The sequence below is a fragment of the Phragmites australis genome, chromosome 9, assembly GCF_958298935.1.
Source record: "Phragmites australis chromosome 9, lpPhrAust1.1, whole genome shotgun sequence".
Classification (NCBI taxonomy): Eukaryota; Viridiplantae; Streptophyta; class Magnoliopsida; order Poales; family Poaceae; genus Phragmites; species Phragmites australis.
Window position 1 is genome coordinate 21,593,783 of NC_084929.1, and position 23,692 is coordinate 21,617,474.

A 23,692-nucleotide genomic window follows, 5' to 3' on the forward strand; every position below is an offset into this window, starting at 1 on the left:
TCTTCGACATCTACATCAAGGAGTACTCACCACATCACGTGATGTGGCAGTTCGAAAAGTTACAGGCGTTCCCGCTACAGGTGACTAGGTTGGTGCCTATCAATATATATAGGTGTGTAACATTGTAATTACATTTTCATACAACCCATGTCTACACCATTTTTCACCTATATATGTTTTTGTAGGTTGACATGGAGGGGCTCATTCCACGAGCGCATTTGCGTTGCGTGTGCAGTGGTGTGTTGACGAATGGGACTAAGTTGCCGAGCACGTTGTAGATAAGGATCGACCATACTCTGAGGAGGCATACACGGAGTACCTCTCGTGGTTCGTGCCTCAGATTTGGATAGGTCACGTACACACCAGCCCAGCTTCCACGACATGTGGCAGACATGCGCGACACTTACCCGATGCACAAGGACCAAGTTTGTTCTCTTGATGTATGAATAACACTATGTGAGTCCTCATTTACTACAATAGATTGTAAAAAAATTGTGTAATAAAATGAAGCTTTCCTTTACAGAGGGACATATTACACCAGATTGATGTCGAGGCACATGCGTTGAAGTTGCTGCTCGACAGTGGTGGCGAGGTCTTCAGGGCCGAGATGAGCATGGCATTTGGCCGAACTATCCAGAACGTGGCGAAGGTCTTTCAATCGATGAGCTGCAGTTCATCCTCAGACATTACTATGTGACCACGAGCGTCGTCTCATCTTTCAGCATGCCCGTCTGCTACATTCAACGAGTTGTCGCACCCACCGATATGCCCAACCTTTGCCACCAAGCTGTCGAGGGCGTCTTCGACCCCAACTTCCTCTTTGACCCCTATTACGGTGAGGCAGTCCTTCACCGGGGCTGGACACCCCTAGTACAATCATGTTGCCTCGTCTTTCATTCTCCAATGTCGGTGACCCCCGTTACAGTGTTCCAGTTTCTAGGCCACCCTTCACCAGTGGCGGTGACTGCTTCTACGCCACAAGCAGGGCGACATACCCTTCCTCCGCGGACCCAAGTCCTTCGAGTTCTTGTGTCCTCGGCTTTGGTACAACACTCGCTTTATGCATAACAAATTGTTATGTATATTATGGTTTATTGATGCTAACATATTTTCTTTGTTGTTCCATGTGTAGAGATCGACGATCTTCGGAAGGTTGAGGTGCAGGGTAGCTACATGGAGCTACTTAGCAGGGATGTTACTTAGGTCCCTAGGTATGACTTTATCTTCGGACGGAGCGACGAGCTCGGTGTGTCATAGCTACCTAGCGTGCCACTCCTGGGGACACAACCCTCCCAGGATGAGTACGTCACTCCACCGCCCGTTGGACGACCTGAGTGGCATATCGTTCCATCGGACCTCCTGATGTACTCAGCTAACTAGGGGAGAGAGAGGAGGTGTAGGGTCCCGAGAACGGATGCGACCAGGGGCCTTGTCCCTAAGAGGGGAAGTAACCTGTAAATAGCTATGTCATTAATAGTTTCATGGTGTTATGTTATTATCTTTCTTCATACTACTATGTTATTGTTAGTGGCATAATAGCTTTCATGTACCGTGTTTTTGTTTTGTGATTCTATTCAGACCATTGACTCATAAAATGACCATTCCATAATAATCATAATAAACATGTCGACCGAATGAACGATGGTATATACGATAGTCATTGTGGTATATCGGCACTTCACATAACATGCCTTAGGGAATGAAAAATAATACAAGTCAAATACGAAATTAAATCCCTTGCCGACAGCTAGGATACATCGATATTAATCCCAGTTAATCCTCCAACCTACCACGCCGGGAGGGATATATTATTAAGTGATTAATCATTCACCCCCTATGATTGTCTATTTAGTAAGTGATTAATCCTGCGGTTGTGATGAATCCATGTTGTATTATCAGTTTAAAATACCTTTTTTCTTATTCATAAACAAATTCATCCGCTGTATCAAATGTATATGATAGATGACGATATCTATTCATTTAACGCCCTAATATTATCTCTACTAGTTCAATATGAATCTACCATAGAAGTTGCTAAAAATTTATCTATAACTAAAAATAACTAGAGCTCAGATCAATAAATAGTATAGTAATAAAACATTAGTCATGACTATTAAGGACAAATACTTTAAACTTGATAAAGCTTGGTAAGAAAAAATGCTTCATTACATGCATTCACAACAATCATGGATGGTAAATTATACTTGGCAACATCTAACACCTGTAATGTGTTCCAAAAAAGATATAACCTTAGAACATAGATAATAGATAAAATGAGATTGTACGATAATGAACTCGCAAGTTCTTTAGCTTTTGTATGCTACTCATCTCTCTGATACACAAACACAATATATATATATACACCGTGCCTATGCACAACGTACCTGCAGCATGGGCACAGGTCGTGCGCGTGCCCGATCGAGCAACCAACCAAGCTCTAATGCGCGCGCCAACCCCGCTGACCCAGCGCGCTCCCACCCACCTACCCCACAGGTCTACTGGATGACCAAGTGTGTTCCCACCTCGTGAGCAGCGATTGCAACCAGTTGCAACTACGTGCATAGAGGGGTTACAACTATAAGCACAAAGTGATTACAACTATCTATTGCAACTATAGACACAGAGCGGTTACAACTATATCTATAGCGAGATTGCAACTTACCTGTCCATGTTAACTGATTGTAACTAATATGATCATGCTGCAATTAGCAATGTTGTAACTATATTATTTAATATATTGTAATTAGAGTGTCTACCATATTATAACTAGTCCACGCTCGACTACCATGCTGCACCTAGAGTATTTATCGTATTGTAACTAGAGTGTCTACCATGTTGTAACTAGTACTCACTCGACAATGCATTGTTGTAACTAGAGTATCTAATATTTTGTAACTATATTGTCGTAACTAAAGTGTCTATCATGTTGTTCAGCATATTGTAACTCGATTGTCTTTAAATCACAACTACAACTAAAGTTGTAACTGCAGTATAACACAAAATGCAACTGGATATCTACCATGTTATAATTGCATAACGATCATAAAACTTCATCCAAATATAGCCTTCATAGATCTCATTTTGTTAAGCGTATTTTTTTCAACATATGTTTCAAACAGATCGAAAATTAGATCCGTGGTTCTATAGATATTTTATTTTAACTATTCGAATCAACAAAAGAATCTTCGTATGCATCTCTGGTGCGTGAGTTAGATATGTACCTGACATTAGGAGATTAGCTCTCTTGATTTGTTGACTCAGTGAAGGCTCGGCTAGGACCTAATTAGACCATCGCTAACCATATTCTATTCATTTTGTTCCATTTTCGATTCCCTTCCTCGTTCCTATTCTCTTTATTTTCTCTCATCTCCAACAGCTTCCCTTCGAGGGGAATCGCGAAAGGAAAGGAGAGAGAATCCCGTCCTAAAGGGAATGATCCTGAGAATCCCGTCGTGAAAAGAACCATGAACAAAAACCATTGGAACGCTGAAGAAAACGAAAATCCCTTCGTTCTAAGATTTTAGTCATCCAAAGGAATTCTTAGGGGCTGGCCTTTAAGAATAAGCTGATTCGGGCGGCCGTAGTGCGCAGTGCAGTTCTGTTCTGCGCAGAATAGACCTGTCAGACACACATCTTGCTTACGGTGCTTGTTCAGAGGCGATAGATCCCAGGTAGTGGCAGGATCAAGCTCGGAGCTTTATTTATGTCCTAGCGGCCATCGATTTAGCTGGGCTAGTGGTTAATATAATACCCGATTTCGTAAAAAAACAAAAAAAAATAGAGGCGAAGTGTCGAAACAAAAGACGTTGACATGACAAGTTTTCACTCAATCCAAGAAGCTAGGAGATACGTCGACGTCGACTACGCACACATAAATATATAAAATCCATATATTTTCTTTCAACAAGGAGAAAAACTTATACAAGTCAAGATAGACATTTATTACACTAAAAGGAAGAAGAAAAGACAGGATCCACGAGTTCGACAATCAAACGTAAAATGTTGAAAACTTTTAATTCACACCATTGTTGATGCTAGATGATATGCTTATAACTGCTCAACATATACGTCCGCATGCATGTATCAACATATGTAGTACACTAGTACGTGGCAGGCGCTCGGACTGTATGCATGCTTGAGGTTTGCCCTGCTCTATTCACAGCAGAGGTCACAGAGCCAGCAGCAGCAAAGGGCTGCAATACTGCAAAACATAAACCACAAGCATAGGCATAGGTTAATGTACAGTGTATATATATACATGGTGGATCTATTTTGCATCTAGGTGTAATAGTGAATTATGTTACGCTACCCTCGGTTGTTGTAGCCATCTTCGTATCACCCCAGTTACGACTAAGAAACTAATCGGTTATGTCGGCATATATAGGTGAGTTATAAAAAGTGTATAATTACGAGAAGTATTGTAGTTTACTTCTATGTCACTTGTAGTTATGATTAACAAAATAGTCAGTTACGACAGCACAGATAGTTGAGTTACCATCACATGATAAAAAAGTCTGTTATGATAGCAACTATACTGCCTTTTAGATTGTAACTGGGGTGTGAGCAGAGGTGACTCAGTTGCGATCACAGTTACGACTAAGAAAATAATCGGTTACGATAGATAGTTGATTTATGATTATATGACAAAAAAGTCAGTTACGATAGCAATTATACTATCTTTTAGATCATAACTGAGGATGTGCGTAGAAGTGACCTAGTTGAAATCACTTGACAAAAAAATACATAATTACGACTAGATAAGGTACCCAAGTACGACTATATATATTTGTAGTAACTGACATATTTTATAAGTCGCAACTATATTATTTTTTGAATCGTAACTACGGAGTGACGCAACATTCAGTACGTCTAGACATATATATATATATATATATATATATATATATATATATATATATATATATATATATATATATATATATATATATATCCGCAAGTGCTGATATTTACCATCCATCGATGAAGCTAATCGCCCGTCGCCCTGCTCTTGCTCGTCCTTGGCGCGGCCCTTGCTGCTGCGAATCCACCGTCGGGCAACCTAGCCGTCGGAATCACAAAACGAAAGAAAAAGAGCAGATGAAAGTTGGAACGAGTGAGAAAAAATAGCTATCACGAACAATAGGATCAGCGAAACCTATAACTAACAATTAACAAGACAGAAGAAAACGGCGCTGTGTAAATTCAAACATGACCATGCTTGCAGCCTTGCATCACCTGGTGGAGGCTGCAGGTTCTTGTGGTTGACGTCCTCCATTCTTCAACAAACTCAGCTCTCCCGCCTGCCCCTCTTATTTTTGTTTTTGAAGTTCTCTACCTGCGTTTTTTTTGGTTATGTGAAGAGAATACACGAGATTGCATTGCCCCCGGACGGATCGAATCTATCTTGTTAAGTAGCAACTGGGGTTGGAAAACTTGGAGCGGAATCAGTAGCCGGTTTTCCTCTTGGCAGAAAGGTGAGAGACCGTCGGCACCAGATTTGTATCCTCTGATTTTGATGAAGTAATAATATCAGAGAATGAACAGTACCATAGCATTAGGTGTCTTGAATCGTTAGATCTAGAACAAAAGTACCAACTTATCTACTACAGTAGCTCCATAAACAGTAGAATTGCTAGAATATTTTGCTATACTATTCACCAGACTCAGATTACTTTATATTTCGGTGACTTTACTTCACAACATCAGGGGATACGAATCCGTCGGCACCCATGCTTACTCTTAGCAAAAGCGATCCAGCAGGTGACATGATAATGTCACCCGGTAGGATTAAATTCAGCGGCTGTTAAAGTAGGATTAGATGAGATGCATGCATGTTGTGCAAATGGTAATTAAATACGCGCGTTCTCTGCTGACGAATCTCGCCAAAAGCCGCGTCTTGTAGGTCCACGGAATTTGTTCTCCCATCGCAGAGAGCTACTATCTAGGGCTTAGGATGGCAGTTTCTTTTTTCTTTTTTCTTTTTGGAAGATATAGTCTTCCCTGCGGAGATGGAAATAATGCAATCTTATATTACCTGATGTATGTAAAGATTAGCTAGACAGGAGAGAAATGTTGTGCAAGCCCGCATCATTCCTCAGGGTGCGGAGGCGATTTATATTGCCGGATAAAGTACAGAGTCTGTTGTCGATCCTACAGTTCTGACAACTAGGGTACAGGGCGTTACGCAGATCGTGTGTTACTTGCTAGCCTAAAGAATAGCAGTAGCCTGAAGACTAGGAGCTAAATTCGTTACAACGGCTAATCTGACACTAGAGAAATACAATCAATCAATACACAATAACATAATGCAACTCTTTTCACAGCCCCCTCTCTGCTCGTCAGGTTGAGATTGCGCTGAGCTACTGTGAGTTGTCTTGTCGTCATTGGTTTTGTGAATACATTAGCTACCTGATCTTGGCTTAGAATGAATCTGATTTTCAGTGCTTTGAGTGCAACTCTCTCTCGAACAAAATGGTAATCGACCTCGCTGTGTTTGGTTCTAGCTTGAAACACAGGGTTTACTAACAAATAAGTAGCTCCCAAGTTATCACACCGCAAGCACAGTGCTCGGGACTGAAACACTCCAAGCTCTCCAAGTAAGGATTGAATCCAAATGAGTTCTGTTGTAGCATTAGCCATTGCTTTATACTCAACTTCAGTGCTTGATCTTGATATTATAGCTTGTTTCTTAGAGCTCCAAGATATCAGATTTGTCTCAAAGAACAGTGCAAACCCATTTGTGATCTTCTATCACTTGGGCACCCGGCCCAATCTGAATCAGAGAATGCACTTACCAATTCAAAGCTTAACTTGTTAATGGACAGACCACACACTACTACAGAAATAGTCATTAGTGCCGGTTCAAAAACGTCATCACTGGCGTTTTTGAACCGGCACTGATACTTATGGATTATCAGTTCCATTTCAAAAACCGACACTGATAATGAGTATTAGTGCTGGTCTATAACAAAGAGCCAACACTGATGCTCAAACTATCAGTGTCGGTCCATAAGAACGAACCAGCACCGATAGTCTGAGTATCAGTGCCGGCTAGTGTGACGAGCCGGCACAGATATTTTAGTAGGCACAAAATAAATTATGAATTCAATAATACAAAATTTAAAATCTAATTTCAAATTTGTATTAAAATATATGTAGGCATTCATCACAGGAAGATATATACACATGGATCACAAATAGTTCATCCACATCCACACATAATCATAAGTTAGTCAACATCCACACATAAATATTATCATAGTTCACATCATAGGTTAAACACTTTGCAAATGCACTCATCCCAGATTCTACAGTGCATGTCGAATCATATAGTCTTTGTTGTTGACATCTATGATATCAACTCCATATATCTCTTCCAAATGGCGTAGTATATAAATGACCGCACTATCTCGAGCAAGAAAGGGTAGATCCATCACAATTTCATAAACAGCGAAACCTCTTCTACTGAACTCCACATAAGCCTGATACTTGCCCTCATAAACTATCTTGACTTTTGAGCTAATCATTGTGAAACCCAGCCGCTCCATAACATAACGTAAGAGTGAACCTAAACTAACATCCAAATGCATCATGTTGTTCTAGTAAAAATCCTACAGGCAAAGAGCATGAATATGAAGAGAAAATTTGATAATATATCAAACAATATTATAGACTAAAATTCATGGCACCAACCATGTCAAGTGCATGTAACCGCGACAGACTGATAGTCATTGAAGCCATATTCTCCACATTCTACTCAAGCGCTTTCAATTTGAAATAGCTATAGTCAGATAAAATATACCCAACTTGATCCTCAATCTCTTGCAAAACCGCTGCCACCTCATTTTTTTTGAGCCACATGGATCTTAGGTGATTGGGTGCCAGAGACTACAATATTGATAGATTCTTCATTTACCAATATTTGAAAACTAATTAATATCTTCTTTGTACCACTATCACCTATAGTGGTAGTCACAATAGGTTGTGTATAACCCTTTATGTGAGCAATCATTCCATTTAACCAAACTAGAGGATGAATCACCTATATCAATGCATGCATATCTTTAAGAACTACACATTTTTCAATTATTAGTTGTCTAACTAAAATAGATGTGAGGTATACCATTTTGATCATCCCTAAGGGCGTCGGGGATGGCGGGGCATCGAGTTCGTAGAGGAATACACCGAGAGGATGCAGGGGGGAGTGGCGAGGGGGCATCACGCAGTGGGATGTAGACGCTGAAGGTGATATGCCTTAGAGGCAATCATAGAGATGATTATATCACGTCTATATTTATGTACTTTTGAATAATGTGTTATTCCAAGAATGACTATCATTTACATTGATTGGTAAGTATGTGACTTGTTCATAGAAGTCTTTTGTTTGTATCATGATGTTATTCTAAATTGATCCCTGGTCAAGTATCATTGTGATGATTCATAAGACCAGCATATGTATTGATTGATGATCATGTATTGATTGATTGATGATCATGTTCCAACGTGGGAGCCCATTAACGAGCTCTATATAAGGAGAGGTATGAGGTGAGGCATGTAGAGGTGAGCCACTCCGAAACCCTAGCCGTAACCCTCCACACGATCTCCCAAAACCCTAGCCGTGTGTGTGGTGCTAGCACATCGGTGCTCATCGATCCTTCCCAGTACGTGTGGATATTGTAGAGGCACTCCTACTATTGCGACATTGATCTCCTCGGTGTGAAGATTGTGATGCTTCTATCCGGCTGGTCGAGGACCTACTCGACTGGACGACATACCTGCTTGCTTGGTCGTGGAGCATGACGCGACCACTCGGAGTTGATCGAGGACGCGACATACCTGCTCGAGGAACTAGTGAGAAGCATGACCACCTACTTGGAGCTGGTCGAGTAGCATGACCACTTGTGCGGGGCTGGTTGCGGATCTGATCGAGAAGCTACTCGAGGAGTTTGATGTGAACGACGTTGGATCAGTCTATTCCAACTCTTCTTCTGCTGCACTGCACGTCAAGTGGTAACGATCTATGATCTCCTACTTGTATGGTTTCCTGCGTGAATGCGGTAGAAAATTTTATTTTTAGGCTAGCGTAGCCAACCCGTTCCCCAACAGATGCTTCTTCGGATGCATCCACGATAACTGCTAGATCCATGCAACATCTACAAAAAGTTGGGGACGGTGGGGAGGCGGCGTCGGTGATAGGGACGAGGACGACGGGGAGGTAGCATTGATGATAGGGTCGAGGACGGGGATGAGGACAGTAGGGAGGCAGCGTCGGTGACGAGGACGGGGAGGCAGGGAGGTGGCGTCGGTGATTGGGATGAGGACAGGGACGGCGGGGCTCTTGGGATGAGGACGGCGGGGAGGCAGCATCGATGAGGACGACATGGAGGCAGGGAGGCGGCGTCAGCGAAGGGGACGAGGATGGGGACGGCGAGGCTCTGGGGACGAGGACGGTGACATTGGGAAGATATCTGGGCTCTGAGGATGACGGCATCGAGGAGGCAGTGGAATCGGCATGCGCGTAAGGGATTGAAAGGTTGTGGCTAAGTCCTCATATATGTAGTGATCAAGTATCAGTGTTAGCGCATAATACGAACCAACACTGATACTGAGTATCAGTGCTAGCTCATAGTTACCAGTCAGCACGAAAGAATTAGTGCTAGCTTGTTCCAAGAACCAGCACTAATACTAAGTATCAGTGCTGGTTCAACCCTTCTCAATCGGCGATCGAGCACAAGAAGGTATGAACTGGCACTGATACTTCATCAGTGCCGGTTCTATCCTTGTCAGCACTGATGACCCAGCTTGGATGACTGTTTCTATTATAGTGACAATAAGATATATATCTAAGATACCTCATAATCCTTTTCACTGTTGTCAGGTGTTAAGTTGTTGGTGAGTGTAAGAACTGACAAACCCTATTTATAGAGAAGGAGATATCAGGCCTGGTTAAAATGAGGTATTGCAAGGCTCCCACTATACTCATGTATTTGGTTGTATCCTCAGATGACAAAGGATCACCTTCTGCCTTTGACAATTTCTCTATAACAGCCATTGGTACAATAACCGGCTTACAAGTCTCCATATTCATTTTCTTTAGTATCTCACAAGTGTACTTGGACTAAGTTAGTACAATACCAGTAGAAATTTTCTTCACTTCTATTCCCAAGAAATAGTGCAATTCACCTAAGTCCTTCATGGCAAACTCATCTTGTAGCTATTGCAGTACTATTTTGATGGCTTGATCTGATGATCTAGTTATGATGATATCGTCAACATAAACAAGCATGAATACTATTATGTCAGATTGATGATAGATAAACATGTCAGCTCTAGAAGGTTTGAATCCTAACTCACTAAATTTAGAGCTGAGTCTCGGGTAGCATGCCCTTGGTGCTTGTTTCAAACCATATAGAGCTTTGTCTAGTTTGCAAACAAGGTGTAGCTGTTGATGATCCTCAAACCCAGGTGGTTGCCATAAAGACTTCATCTTCAAGAATTCCATGGAGAAATGCATTCTGCACATCTAATTGCCTCAAATTCCACCCCCTTGATACTACTAAGGATAAGATGAGTCTGATTGTTGCAGGCTTCACCACAGGGCTGAATGTGTCATCATAGTCAATGTCATGTCTTTGTTTGAAGCCATTTGACAGCAGTCGTGCTTTGTGCCTCTCAATAGACCCACCAGCTCTTCTTTTAAGCGTTAACACCCATTTATAGTCAATCAAGTCCATCCCTTTTTGTAGTTGCACAAGGTGCCAAGTATTATTCTTCATCAGTGCCGAGTATTCCACTTCCATTGCTTGTCGCCAATCTGCATCCTTCAGTGCTTCTTGGTGACTAGTAGGTTCAACAACATCAGAACCTATGTATCTAACAGTGCCATCAGTAAAGTGCATGATCTATCAAATGCCATCTCGAAGTCGAGTCTTCATTGGATGGTGATGCACTTCTTGTCTTGATGTATCATTACCACCATCAGAGAGTGTCATAACATCAGCCGAATGATCTCTGTCTTCTGGATTAGCGGTTGTGTCATGCAATGTGTTGTTGTTGACACTTTTAGGACCTAGTACAACATTTTTAGGCTCAAGTTCCTGTACAACTGACTCAGATGACTGTTGCAAGGTGTTGTTAGATGGAACATAAGTGTGCACATTATCAAAATGACCAATCACAGATTCATTAAGAGATGGAAGTAGATTGGGTAGGAAAATATGATCAGCTGTGTAAGTTGTGCTCAAGGAAGAAGGGTTTTCAAAAAAAGGAAAGACACTTTCATCAAAGACAACGTCCCTATATACATATACTTGGCCACTTAATGGATCAAGGCACTTGTATCCCTTGTGAAGGTTATTATAGCCTAGGAAAACACACTTCTTGGATCTGAATTGAAGCTTATGGGAGTTGTATGGCCTATGGTTGGGCCAGCAAGCACACCCAAAAGTCTTCAGAAGGGAATAGTTAGGCTTAACACCTAGAAACAATTCAATAGGAGTATTGGAGTCTATCACCTTACTAGGGAGTCTGTTAATGAAATAGGTTGTAGTTTGGAATGCTTCTTCCCAAAATTTTAGTGGCATAGAGGCAGCAGCAAGAATGGATAGGCCAACTTCAACTATATGTCTATGCTTTCTTTCAGTAGACCCATTCTGCTAGTGTGTATAGGGCCTTGATACACGATGTGAAATGCCTGCTTGTGTGAGAATGGAATGCAATTTTTTATGCTCCCCTCCCCAATCAAACTGGATGCAAAGGATCTTTTATCAACTAAGCGTTCAATATGCTTTTGGTACTGGCTGAACACATTTGCAACATTAGATTTCCTTTTCAAGGCATGACACCAAACAAATTTACTAAAATTATCAATGAAACTCACATAGTACTTATGCCCACCTACAAAGGTAATGGCTACGCCCCAAACATCAGAGAACACAAGTTCGAGAGGTGAGGAGGATACATTATTAATTTGACACAGGGAAAGGCAACTGATGACTTTTTCCCATTGACGGGCATCACAAACAAAAGTTTCTTTATTGATGTTGGAACAAGCGAGTTTGTTGGATTGAACTACTTGCTGGACAACTGAAGAGGATGAATGGCCTAACTAGTAGTGCCACTTCTCATGAGATGTCCTAATGCTGTAAAAAGAACTTTTGGTTATGGCAGCAACACTAGAAGGTACATGATACAATCCACCTCTATTGTGTCCTAGAAGAAGTACCCTCCTCGTAGATAGATCCTTTATAGCAAAATGATGAGGATATAATTCAAGCATTACATCATTATCATTGGTAAATCGATGTACTGATAGAAGGTTCTTGGAGGCATTGGGAACATGAAGCACATTGTTTAAGTGGAGAGTTCGACGAGTGTGAATATGTGAATGGCCAATACGAGATATGTGCATACCTGAACCATTTACAGCTTGCACCTGATCCTTGCCACTGTACTTCTCTCGAACGGTTAGTCGATCGATCTCGCTGGTGATGTGGTTGGTTGCACTGGTATTTGTGTACCGGCTCTTGTCCACCATATACTCGGTCAATACTTGAGCTGTAGCTACGATCTTGGTCTCCTTCGCTTGATAAGAGTGATCAAAATGATTATAGCATTTGAGGGCTACATGACCAGTCTTGCCACACACTTGGTAGATCGGTCTGCTTGTGTTGAAGTTGTCCGATCCATATCCTTGGCGCCCATCTTGTCCATGTCACTGTCCTTCACAGTTTTGGCCTTGGCCGCCACGTCCACCCGTGCACGACCGCATCCTCCCCCGTGGCCGCCACGTGCAACCATGTTCACCTACATCACTGCTTGGTTTTGTTCATGGTGCATTTCAAAGGACAAAAGATAAGAGTATGCATCATTGAGGCTAATAGCATTTTACTTGGTGCTGAGGGAGGTCACGATTGGGTCATAGTCGGTGTCAAGACCCATAAGCATGTACGCCACGATCTCCTCGTCAGAGAGGTTGATGCTGCAGGTGCTCAAGGATTCGGGCAGTGACTTGACCTTGCTGAGGTAGCTTGTCATGGACATGTCTTTCTTCTGGATCATGGCGAGTTGGCAACGAATGTTCATGATTTGACCTCTTGACTGTGACGCAAACTTGCGTTCCATAGCAGTCCACACCGCATAGGATGTGTCTAGGTGCAGCACCTGAGAGACGACTTCTGGAGTTATGGATGAGAGAATGGTGCTAAGAATAGACTGGTCATGTTGGAGCCAAACTTGATAAGCCGGGTTGGAGATGTGCATCGTGCTGACGTCTGTTGTGATGATGATAATCTTGTCAGGTGCACTGATGGAGTCATCAATGTATCTCAAGAGCTGTTGGCTCCACATATAAGGCATCATTTGTGCCTTCCAAGCTAGATAATGCTCCTGGCCGAATTTGACATTGATCAAGTGGTCAAACTGTGGTGTAGGGAGTAGGCCAGCAGTCGTTGCAGCTATGGCGCCGGTGGAACCAGAGGAGGTAGAACTTGATGTGGACATTGTGTGGAAGAAGAGGTGGCTCTGGCTACCATGTAAAGATTAGCTAGACAGAAGAGAAATGCTCCGCAAGCCAGCACCATTCCTCACAATGCAGAGGCGATTTATATTGCCGGACGAAGTACAGAGTCGGTAGCCTATCCTACAATTCAAGCAACCGGCGTACAGGGTGCATACACAGATCGTGTGCTACTTGCTAGCCTAAAGAATAGCAGTAGCCTGAAGACTAGGAGCTAAATACGTTACAACGGCTAACCTGACACTAGAGAAATACAATCGATCAAGACACAGTAACAGAATGCAGCTCTTTTCACAATGTAATCCATATGTTCTTTTTTTTTTCTTGATGAAGAAAATCGGTATGTATGATGCTTGCAGCTTGTTGCCACACTTGATCCGGAGCTATCAGAGAATTTGATACGCTACTGGACAAATTTTCAGCAGAAGCAAGCCATGCGCCCATGCGTGCATCCTTGTCGTTCAGTCTTTAGACACATCCTCAGTCTGTAATGAGAAACAGCGTTAGCGAACATCATCTTAGGTTTGGAAAGCAACTAATGCCATTTTCTTCAGAGGACGGTGATCCGAAAAGGTTTCGAAGGAAAGGAAGTCCAAACTCCAAAGGGTGCTGAGAAATGCTGCTAGTACGTACCAAGGACCGACCACCAGATGTTCATCTACCAAGCGAACTGCTAGATTGTTCAGCAGCCTTTCCCCTGCAGCAACTTGAAAACAAGCACGACACAGCATTGTAACAGCAAAAGGAACCAAATTCAAAGCAGATTTTCTGGATGCCAGAGGAACATTTGACAATGCAAAAATAAAAACACAAAGGTGGAATCAGATTCCAAAACTTTTGGCTGTTCAACATCTGCGGCTGAAGAAGCAAGCCTTTGTTTGACTGGTCTATAGAAGCGAAGGAACGTACTAGGTACGTACGAAACGAACATTGTTCCTTTGACGGAAAAAAAAAGGTAGGTATCCATCTACGCCATCTGTATTGCGGTTTCAAGGAATGGTTACGTGTGTATGAAAAAAGACGAAGAGAGAAATTGCAAAAGGAAAGGAACAAGTGATGATAGACGAGTTCTATTTCTACCCAAAAATGACATGTAGGCAAGGTTAGTTGGGATCTTGGTTCTCCTGAATTTGGCACGGCTAGCTGAGAGTCGACATATGCAGGCTTTTAAAATCATGTTTTGGAAACTTTCAGACACATAATTTCAGCTATGATATGGAAACTTTTAAAATTGGAGAATATCTAACTGAGATTTGAAATGTTCAAGTTTGGTGAATTCCGAACAAGATTTATGAACTGTCAATTCGGGGCCTACATGCCTCCTATTGGCATTTAAAGAACTTTAAGGGTCAGCTATTTCGATAAGGAGAATTCAGATCCAAAATAAGATTTATTTCAAATTTAAAATGAATCCAAAAGTTACTAAAATAGTATAATATAATCTTCCACATACCCTCTAGGCCTTGAAACGTTAGGGGGGGGGGGGGGCAAATGCAAATAATCCGAAAACTGAACCGAAATAACCGATTTTTGTGGTTTGTTTGGTTTACCATTTTCTGTTGGGTTTCTAAAACGATAATAACTGATTTTTACCTTGCAATTCGTTTTTAACTTCCAAAAAAAGAACTAACTTAATAAACCGAATTGAAGTATACACTATAGAAAATACCCCCTCGGCCGAACCCAATAAATCCAACACAATATCTATACCCTGATCTCTCTAACCCCTTAGACTTCGCAGCCACATAAGCCTATAGTGCACTGCCCCTCGTCCTGTTTTCGCTCATTGACTATGTGGTGAACCCTCTGCTCCTTCCCTTGAAGATTTCAATTAAAAACTGAAATACGAGATAATCTAACCAAAATAAATAGGTTAATTAGGTTTGGTTTTTTTAATAATTCTTAGAGTAAATCGGTTAACTTAATAAACCGAATTGATGTATACACTATAGAAAATACCCCTTCGGCCGAACACAATAAATCCAACACAATATCTATACCCTAATCTCTCTAACCTCTTACACTTCGCAGCCACAGAAGCCTATAGTGCACTGCCCCTCGCCCTGTTTTCGCTCCTTGACTATGTGGTGAACCCTCTGCTCCTTCCTTTGAAGATTTCGATTAAAAACTGAAATACGAGATAATCTAACCAAAATAAATAGGTTAATTAGGTTTGGTTTTTTTAATAATTCTTAGAGTAAATCGGTTTCTAGTTTTCAAAAACCAAAATTGTTCGAATCCCAACGGAAATACCCGTATTAAGCGAATTTCCACCCCTAATTTAGGAAACCTAGTGTTTTTTTAGCGCGGCCGGTGAGAAATAGGTGGAGTGCTAAGTGGGAATGCTGATCAGGTGGTGGTGGCAAGTAGGGAACTAATGCTGAAGAAGAGGATGCAGGCACAACGGTTGGCTAGTGGGCTCGGTGGCCATGGAGGCACAACGCCCAACAAGAAGCGACGGCAGTGACATGGTGGCTTCATTATCTGAAACTTGATAGTAGTTTAGGACGGCCTTGTTAAGTGATATAAATTCTCAGGGGTATGCGAGGAATTAATCCGTGAACCATCTTGTACGATTTTTATGAAAAAATTGCTAAGCGGAAACATGCTACCTATTCCAATGATGTAACGCGTTGTGGCTAAATGCTCGAGATCAAGAGATAGACTGCGAAACACATCATTGCAAACAAAAGTAAACACCATTTGTTGGACAGGCTACAGTATAATAAGATGGTTGTTCATGCTCCCAAGATATTTATTTCCGAATATTGATACGCCGAAAATGCATGTTGCCGGCACAAGGTTAATGAAGAACCCAACCTTCCCGGTAATAAGATGGGATTAATTTGGGGTGGAGGAGGAGGACAGTACTACCTTTGCGCTCAGCCAGTTCAGGAGCTCCTTTTCTGCAGCGAGCAGGTCTAGTTTCGAAACGAGTAATCTCTGCCGCCTGCCTGGATAGCTTTGTCTCACAAATGATTGGCCTTATTCAAGATGTCAAGTGTTGCGGCCTGACGATCTCCTGTACCAGAGCAACAATTCGATCTTCAACTTGAATTATGCAAACATGTTTAGAAGATACTACTGTTCTAGCTGGGCAAATCGATATTTTCTAATTTTGTACTGCGCATGTCTTGATCCGGAATTAGTCCGGATCAAATAAGAAGATACGTTGTTCCACCCAAAATATGCATGCGTGCCACACGAGGGGAATCATAAAGATGCGCAAGTTCACATCTCGTGATTTGTTAAACTAGAATATTCAACGCGTATCTTCTGTTGTCCATCATGCAGCAGGAGTTGGATAATCCCACACCGCCACGAGATCGACATGGAAGCAACCTGCCATAGCTTGCATAGCTGCATAGACAAGACACCTCTATATCTACATTGCCATTCCGAGCTCGATCCCCTGCACTGAAGCCGATCGCAAATCCCATTCTATATTAGAAAAAAAAAAAGCAAAGAAGTGATAGCTCGTTGGCGTCATGGCCGCCGCGAACCAACCTGAGAGGAGGAACGGGAGCAGCAAGCCAAAGGAGGAAGAGGAGGAGGAGGAGGAGGCGAGCTCGATGCAAGGTCGCTTCACGCTAGAAGAAGGCAGCTTGGTGCCCTCCATACCGTTGGTGCTGCAGCAAAACTTCTGGTTCGACCCCGAGCTTCTCAAGAGCGTCCAGCTGGTGCGAGCGCGGTTCGTGCCGCGCCCCGACGACACCATCCTCGCCACCTTCCCCAAGTGCGGCACCACCTGGCTCAAGGCGCTCGCCTTTGCGATCACCAGCCGCTCCCGCCACACGTTTGCTCGCCATCCCCTCCTCACCCGCCACCCTCCGGACGTCGTGCCTTTCCTCGAGCTGCCCAACTGGCAGATCCGGCCCGCCGCTGAACTTGAAGCCATCCCCTCGCCGAGGCTCCTCGCCACCCACATGCCTCTGTCGCTGCTGCCCGAATCGGTGACCACCGTCGGTTGCCGACTCGTCTACGTGTGTCGTGAACCCAAGGATGCGTTCGTGTCCAAGTGGCATTTCGAGAACAAGGTCAGCAAGCAGCTCTTCGTCGAGCTGGGCCAGTCTTTCCACTTGTTCTGCGAGGGGGTCTCCTTTGCTGGACCGATCTGGGATCACTATCTCGAGTATTGGAATGAGAGCAAGGCGAGACCAGGCAAGGTTCTCTTCTTGAAGTACGAGGAGATGACGGCAAATCCTGTGAAAGAAGTGAAGAGGCTTGCTGACTTCCTTGGCCACCCGTTTACCGACGAAGAGGAAGGGAGCGGCGTCGTCGACCAAGTGGTGAGGCTGTGCAGCTTTGAGAATTTGACGAGCCTGGAGGTCAACTCCACTGGAGTTGCCGATCGGATCGGTGGGTTTCCAATGGAGAACTCGACGTATTTCAGGCGTGGAAATGTGGGAGACTGGGTGAACTACCTAAGCCGTGAGATGGCACAGCAGCTGGATGGCATTGTCGAGGAGAAGCTCAAAGGCTCAGGCCTCACCTTATAATTCTCATACATGCGCATGCTATCCTTGTTTCATTTCCTTACAGTTGGGGCTTGCTGTCAACCGTAATGTACCCTTCCGGGCGACGCTTATGCATAAGGTTGCATAGCTCTCCATGGTTGGCCATGTAATTCCTAATATATAGTTGATGTTAGATTACACTGGCTATGACCAAGAGATTTCATGCTTATTCCTTGAGAAAGTAACTTACACCAGCGGCCTCGAACTTGTCCAATCCCCTCCCCCCACTTGGGTTCTCGAACTTCATTCTCACTTGGTATCCAAGGGACAGCACAAAATTTCCAGTGCTCGACCTAACATTAGACTACATTTTAATGGCATATCAGGAATTTTTCTGAAAAGATTTTTGAACCATGATTTTCCTGAAAAGATTAGTAATCCTTATCAAATGCAATAACAGATTCAACTCGTTAGCTAGAATTGTACAACAACGGATGCTGCATGAGAAACTGACTATCCGATTAGTGGGCAGATACCCTCAATATTGAAAAACAACTTTTTCGTTTGATACATGCTGCAACAGAATGGCTTCTCTTAATACCGTAAGGTCACTGCTCGCACCACAAGAGCATAGGTGACATATTTACTCTTTTGATGTAATGACCAGCAGGCCTAGTGCGCCAATCAGCAGGTACTGCAGCAAGAGACAACATTTATCAGTTGTTCCATTCAAGAACTCCTGAAAGCTCCAGACTACCAACTAAAGAGATAACTTATCAACTAGCCTAGTTTACATTAATAAGGACAATGTGCAATGAGTTCTATGAACATAAAAAGCTCCAGACTACCAACTAAAAAAGATAACTTATCAACTAGCCTAGTTTACATTAATAAGGACAATGTGCAATGAGTTCTATGAACATAAAATTTCTAGAACAGGCTAGAATAATCATTGTTTAATCTTCCCCAAGCTAATCAATATAAAGGAACAGTAAGAATGAGCATACCTTAATAATTGGTTTCTCAGTCATGATAATTGTAACCCACCCGACATATGGAAGATAGCTGTTCCACATAGAAAATATTAGTTCAGCTGAATTATTGTTCACCAGGCGTAAAGACAGATGCTGCTGTCTAAGTCCAGGATACTCACCCTACAGCACGCCCCATAATGTGATGTTGCTGGAGCCAAAGCTGCCCTTGTGCATATAAAAGTCGGTCATCGCCAAAATTATTGTCACCTGAAAAGCACTTCGTCAGGTAAAGAGAACAATGCAGAGACACCAGCTGTAAATTATGCAATGCTAGCTTTTGGTTATTATTGTCAGGGCTGCACAATACAAACACTAATACAAAAAAAAACTTTACAGTCATTCAAACAAAATACCTTTTGTGAGGATGTCAACTTCTGCAGTGTCCTGACGCTCATGGACCTATACACCAAGCCAGCAACAGATCAAACATTTTTTAAATATAGCGTTATTGCATGAATTGATGTGAAGAATTCAAAATCCATTACCTTAATCACACGATGAACAATTGGAATTTCACGGCCCTACATAGATAACAGACAAATGAAAGTTTAGTGACTCGATAATTGTATAAGCACAGATTACAATGAGGTATAAAGCAAACTGATGCCCTCATGATTCAGCTACTAATTCATGTGTCATGGTTAAGCGGTAGGACTTACATCAACATTGAAAACAACTATTTCTCCAGTACGGATAGGATCTTTGCTCATGTGCAAAAAGAGGATATCACCCTGCAAAGCAGATAACCTATCAAAATAAAAGATAACTAGTCATTCAGGCATACTAGTGTGAAAGTTGCTAGCACTTCACAAGTGTACAGGTAATCAACTCTGGAGTTAAAACTAAGTAGGTAATATGTATCTTACAGGCCATCAACTAGAGACAACATAAATCTTAAAAGGAAAAATCTGGTAAATAGTTGAGGCCAGAATTTTAAAATAAAAAAGTCTAAAAGGCAATGGTATGCAGCCATTCACTTAAAAGAAACCAGATCCAATCGTATGAAAGAAAAATGTCAATGTTCCGCTTTGTGAAATTCAGATTGGCCACAGATAAAAGGAAAAAGTTTCCAGTGAGCGGTTAAACAAATACATGTCTACATCAGGTGTGTAAATATCATAAAAGCTTGCAACATGTAAGCTGACTCTCAAGTTGTATTAGGAGGTAACGAACCCTTTTGAATCCAGGCTCCATGCTCTCAGAAAGAACCACTACCACTGGGGACTCGCTCCCCGTCACAACAATCAGTCCCTTCCAAATGATCAATGCCGAGGTAACAATCATACCTGCCAAGAGAAACATTTAAAAGTTAAAAACCCATCAAGGGACTCCTGTTGCAATCAACTGCGAAAAATACCTAATTGCAGCAAAACCCAACCTAACTAACAAAGCCAGATAATGTGGTAAACACTAAGTCCGTTGTCCCATAAATATCACAAATTTATCATATGAAACTTTTATAAGCATGGAACAATTTAGCATCTAGAGTAACAAACAAAATTATCTATGGACATTTAGAATCTAGGGCATGATTCACACTAAACAATAAACGAGAGCAGGAAAAATCACAAATCAATTATCTAAGAATGCCATACAATGCAACTAGTCTTCATTGTTCACATACGTATGTTTATTTAAAGAACAATCTCAATAAAGACTCATAGCATCAGATCAAGAACCGGAAGAATCCCCTCCCGATCTTACAGACCAAACCCTCCCAAAATAAAAAAAAAAGGACCGATCTTGCCCACCAAAGTCCTACTGGTATCACAGGTAAAGGCCAAAACCAGGAACCCCATAACTACACGCCTCCTGAGGACCTGATCTGAGCGCGCCAAAGACCTCGAAAAAAAAAACGGCGGAGAAGAGCAAGAGATGGCGGCAGAGGGCATCACCGAGGCTGATAATCTGCGTGAACACGTGGCGGATCTGCATCGAACGGATCGAGTCCACCGTGTCGCCTACGAACCCCATCTCGGCTCCCGGCGGCGCACTCAGACGACGGCGCTTTCTGTTCGCTTTTTTCAGTCAGGACCCCACGGATACTCGATATTGAGCTGTATAATTTTCGCCACGTCAGTGAATCCGTTTTCGTTCGTTGGATGAGAATTTGACGGTTGGCAGAGGTTTCAGATATCATATACGGTGGGCCCATTAGCTGCGGCCTGGAACCATATCTTTCTTTCTTTCTTTCTCGATCTCTCCCTAAAAAAATAATAATAAAAAAAAACTCAAAGGAAAGAAAAGGCAAGCTCGTTCAATTAATGGGAGTGCTTGCCAATCTAGTTTGGAGATTTGGGGGGAGAACAAGAGAGAAAGGATCCATATACTTGCTGGTATGTCTTGATTCTGAGCAAATATATATCGAGTCTACGCTGTATTCTTAGAGAGTCTGAAAAAGAAAAACTCTTTGCCATTTTATTTTTTTAGTCGGCTTCTTTGATATTTTCGACATGAGGGTGCTTAGTGCATGATGACTAGTACAATCGCTTCGTTTTAAAAAGATAATATAATCCCATGTGTTCTTCCATGGAACGAAGCTTATGACTGTTGCAAATGAGAAGCTTGAAGTGGACGGCACAGTTTAAAACTAGAGGACAACTTAAAGGCCATTTATAGGGCATACATCATTATCATCGATTGAGATCTTGATCAGTTATCCATAAACTTGTATCGTATAAACTTGTATATACACCGATCGAGACCTTGATCAGTAATCCATAAACTTGTATCCCATCTCGATTTTTTTTCAGGGATGATATCAGAATTCAGAACACAACTAAAAGACGTCTATATGCCGTACATCATTATCATCGATCATTTGAGATCAATCTCCTCTCGCTCGACCAGATTAAATAGTATTACATAGCTAGCTTGCTGCATGCATGCGCGCCTCCGTGTGCACAACTGGGCGCGTCCTCTTCAGCTAATCAATCGCAGCAGAGCTCGCAGAGCCAGCAGCAGCAGAGCGCGGCGATGCTGTACGACCGATCGACGTCGGAGAAGAACACCGCCACATGCAATAACAAGTTAATAATCGTTCAGCCTTGACCAAACGACAGCACTGAATCAAGGGCAGCAGCTAGCTAGCTGCAGTACGATCGACTGTGAAAAGTAAAACGCACCATCCCTCGATGAAGCTCGCCTCGCCCCGCTTGGCCGTCGCGCGGCGTGGTCGCCCGCAGCACTTGTTCTTCTTCTCGCCGCCTCCTTGCCGCTTTGCGTCCACCCTCGGGTAGCCTATAAACAGCGTTAATGGAGGGCAAAATTGAAACCGAGATTAGCGATTGATAATCTTGAAGGGACCGAATGCGCATTCGAACAGAACCCAGTCCATTATAGTTAAGCTTTTTTAAAAAAAATAAAACACTAAAAGGCGTAGTTGAGTTCGCAAACAACTAGATCGAGCAAGATTCCGTTAATTTGGTTGGCAACTTTACTATGACCAACGAAATGTATTTACGACAAATTTGAGTCGCTGGACTCAGAAATTGCGACAAACCACGGTTGTAGTAGGGGCGAATCGAACTAGAATTCATCAGATGTATACAAACGCGTACAATTTCAAAGCAAAATTATTACTGATTATGTCTATTTCAGTGTGGACAATTTTAGATTAAAGAGGGTGCCTGTGCACCCCTTGGCTTAACCTAGCTTCGGCGCCCCTGGGTTGTAGTACTATCGAACCAAAAACGAGTTAATAGATCGGCGCAGCCATATTAGGCAAGGAGCCAGACAGGCGGCGCTAAATAATCAGCAGATCAGAGAGTTTGCATTCTAACTATCTAGCATCGACATGATAAAACACAATTAAAGATTGACTGAGATGTTCTTCACCTGGAGGAGGCTCCGAGTTGTTCCTGTTGTTGTCGTCCATCAGACGATCGTATTAATTGGTTGCGACTTATATGATAAGGAGCTAGAAATCGATGGAATTCGTGTATGTGCAAGATAAGCTGCCCAGTTGCTTGTAGATTGGTGGCGGTAATCGGCCGTGCGAAATGCGCGATATTTGTAGACGTAAGCTAGCTGCTACTGCTAGCACATATACTTTTCCTTCCCTGAATTACTTTCCATTTTAATTTCTAGCCCGTTCCAAAGGGTATGCGGACAAAAATGTCATGGAATAAGTCAAGCCGGCCGGACCGAGGAAACCGGAAACCCTCCGACATTTCATTTCCCTGGCCGGTCTACTTTGTCGTCCCCGTCGTGTTCATGCGCGCGAGAACGGAGCTTCTGGGGGATCTCTCGGAGGCGAAGGAAGCACCGCCACCGACCGAGATGGAGATGCTTCGTTCCTTCGTGCCGTGCATGCGTGTTGCATAGATTCTTACCACCACTACTGTAAAAGCTATTTTTCAAATAGCTATATTTTATTTCTACATGCGATTCATATAACAAACTGTCTGAATAATAGACTGAATTCCGTACGGTTTTAAACATATGTGAAAATTAATTTTCACAGTCAGTTCCTTATATGAACCGTCTATGAAAATAGCTCTATTATTACAGACACATCATATAAGTAACCATCTTGAAAAATATTCATTTCCACAGGCGATTTTTTATATGAACCGCATGTGAAAGTGAAGCATTTTTCCACAGACGGTTCACATAAGGACCGTCTGTGAAAATAGAGATTTTTCGAGGTGGTTCCTTAGGTGAACCGCCTGTGATAATGGAGC

At 42.5% G+C, this 23,692-nt stretch overlaps 2 protein-coding genes and 2 long non-coding RNA genes across 4 annotated transcripts; 1 reads left to right on the forward strand and 3 right to left on the reverse strand.

The window, feature by feature from the left end:
• Positions 1-3,971: 3,971 nt before the first annotated feature.
• On the reverse strand, positions 3,972-5,364 carry LOC133928651 (uncharacterized). Its single transcript, XR_009911472.1, has 3 exons — positions 5,236-5,364; positions 4,972-5,059; positions 3,972-4,201 (listed from the first exon to the last, which is right to left on the reverse strand). It is a non-coding gene; the product is annotated as an uncharacterized LOC133928651 (long non-coding RNA).
• An 11,640-nt stretch (positions 5,365-17,004) lies between these two features.
• On the forward strand, positions 17,005-18,015 carry LOC133928060 (cytosolic sulfotransferase 8-like). Its single transcript, XM_062374345.1, has one exon. The coding sequence runs from the start codon at positions 17,005-17,007 to the stop codon at positions 18,013-18,015; it is 1,011 nt and encodes a 336-aa protein (XP_062230329.1).
• Positions 18,016-18,471: 456 nt separating this feature from the next.
• On the reverse strand, positions 18,472-21,051 carry LOC133929778 (uncharacterized). Its single transcript, XM_062376553.1, has 8 exons — positions 20,903-21,051; positions 20,181-20,293; positions 19,667-19,738; positions 19,493-19,528; positions 19,361-19,406; positions 19,127-19,214; positions 18,981-19,038; positions 18,472-18,667 (listed from the first exon to the last, which is right to left on the reverse strand). The coding sequence occupies exons 1-8, from the start codon at positions 20,979-20,981 to the stop codon at positions 18,617-18,619; spliced, it is 543 nt and encodes a 180-aa protein (XP_062232537.1). The 5' UTR covers positions 20,982-21,051; the 3' UTR covers positions 18,472-18,616.
• Positions 21,052-21,751: 700 nt separating this feature from the next.
• On the reverse strand, positions 21,752-22,976 carry LOC133929937 (uncharacterized). The gene is made up of 3 exons (XR_009911670.1): positions 22,845-22,976; positions 22,133-22,247; positions 21,752-21,986 (listed from the first exon to the last, which is right to left on the reverse strand). It is a non-coding gene; the product is annotated as an uncharacterized LOC133929937 (long non-coding RNA).
• Between the last annotated feature and the right edge of the window lie 716 nt (positions 22,977-23,692).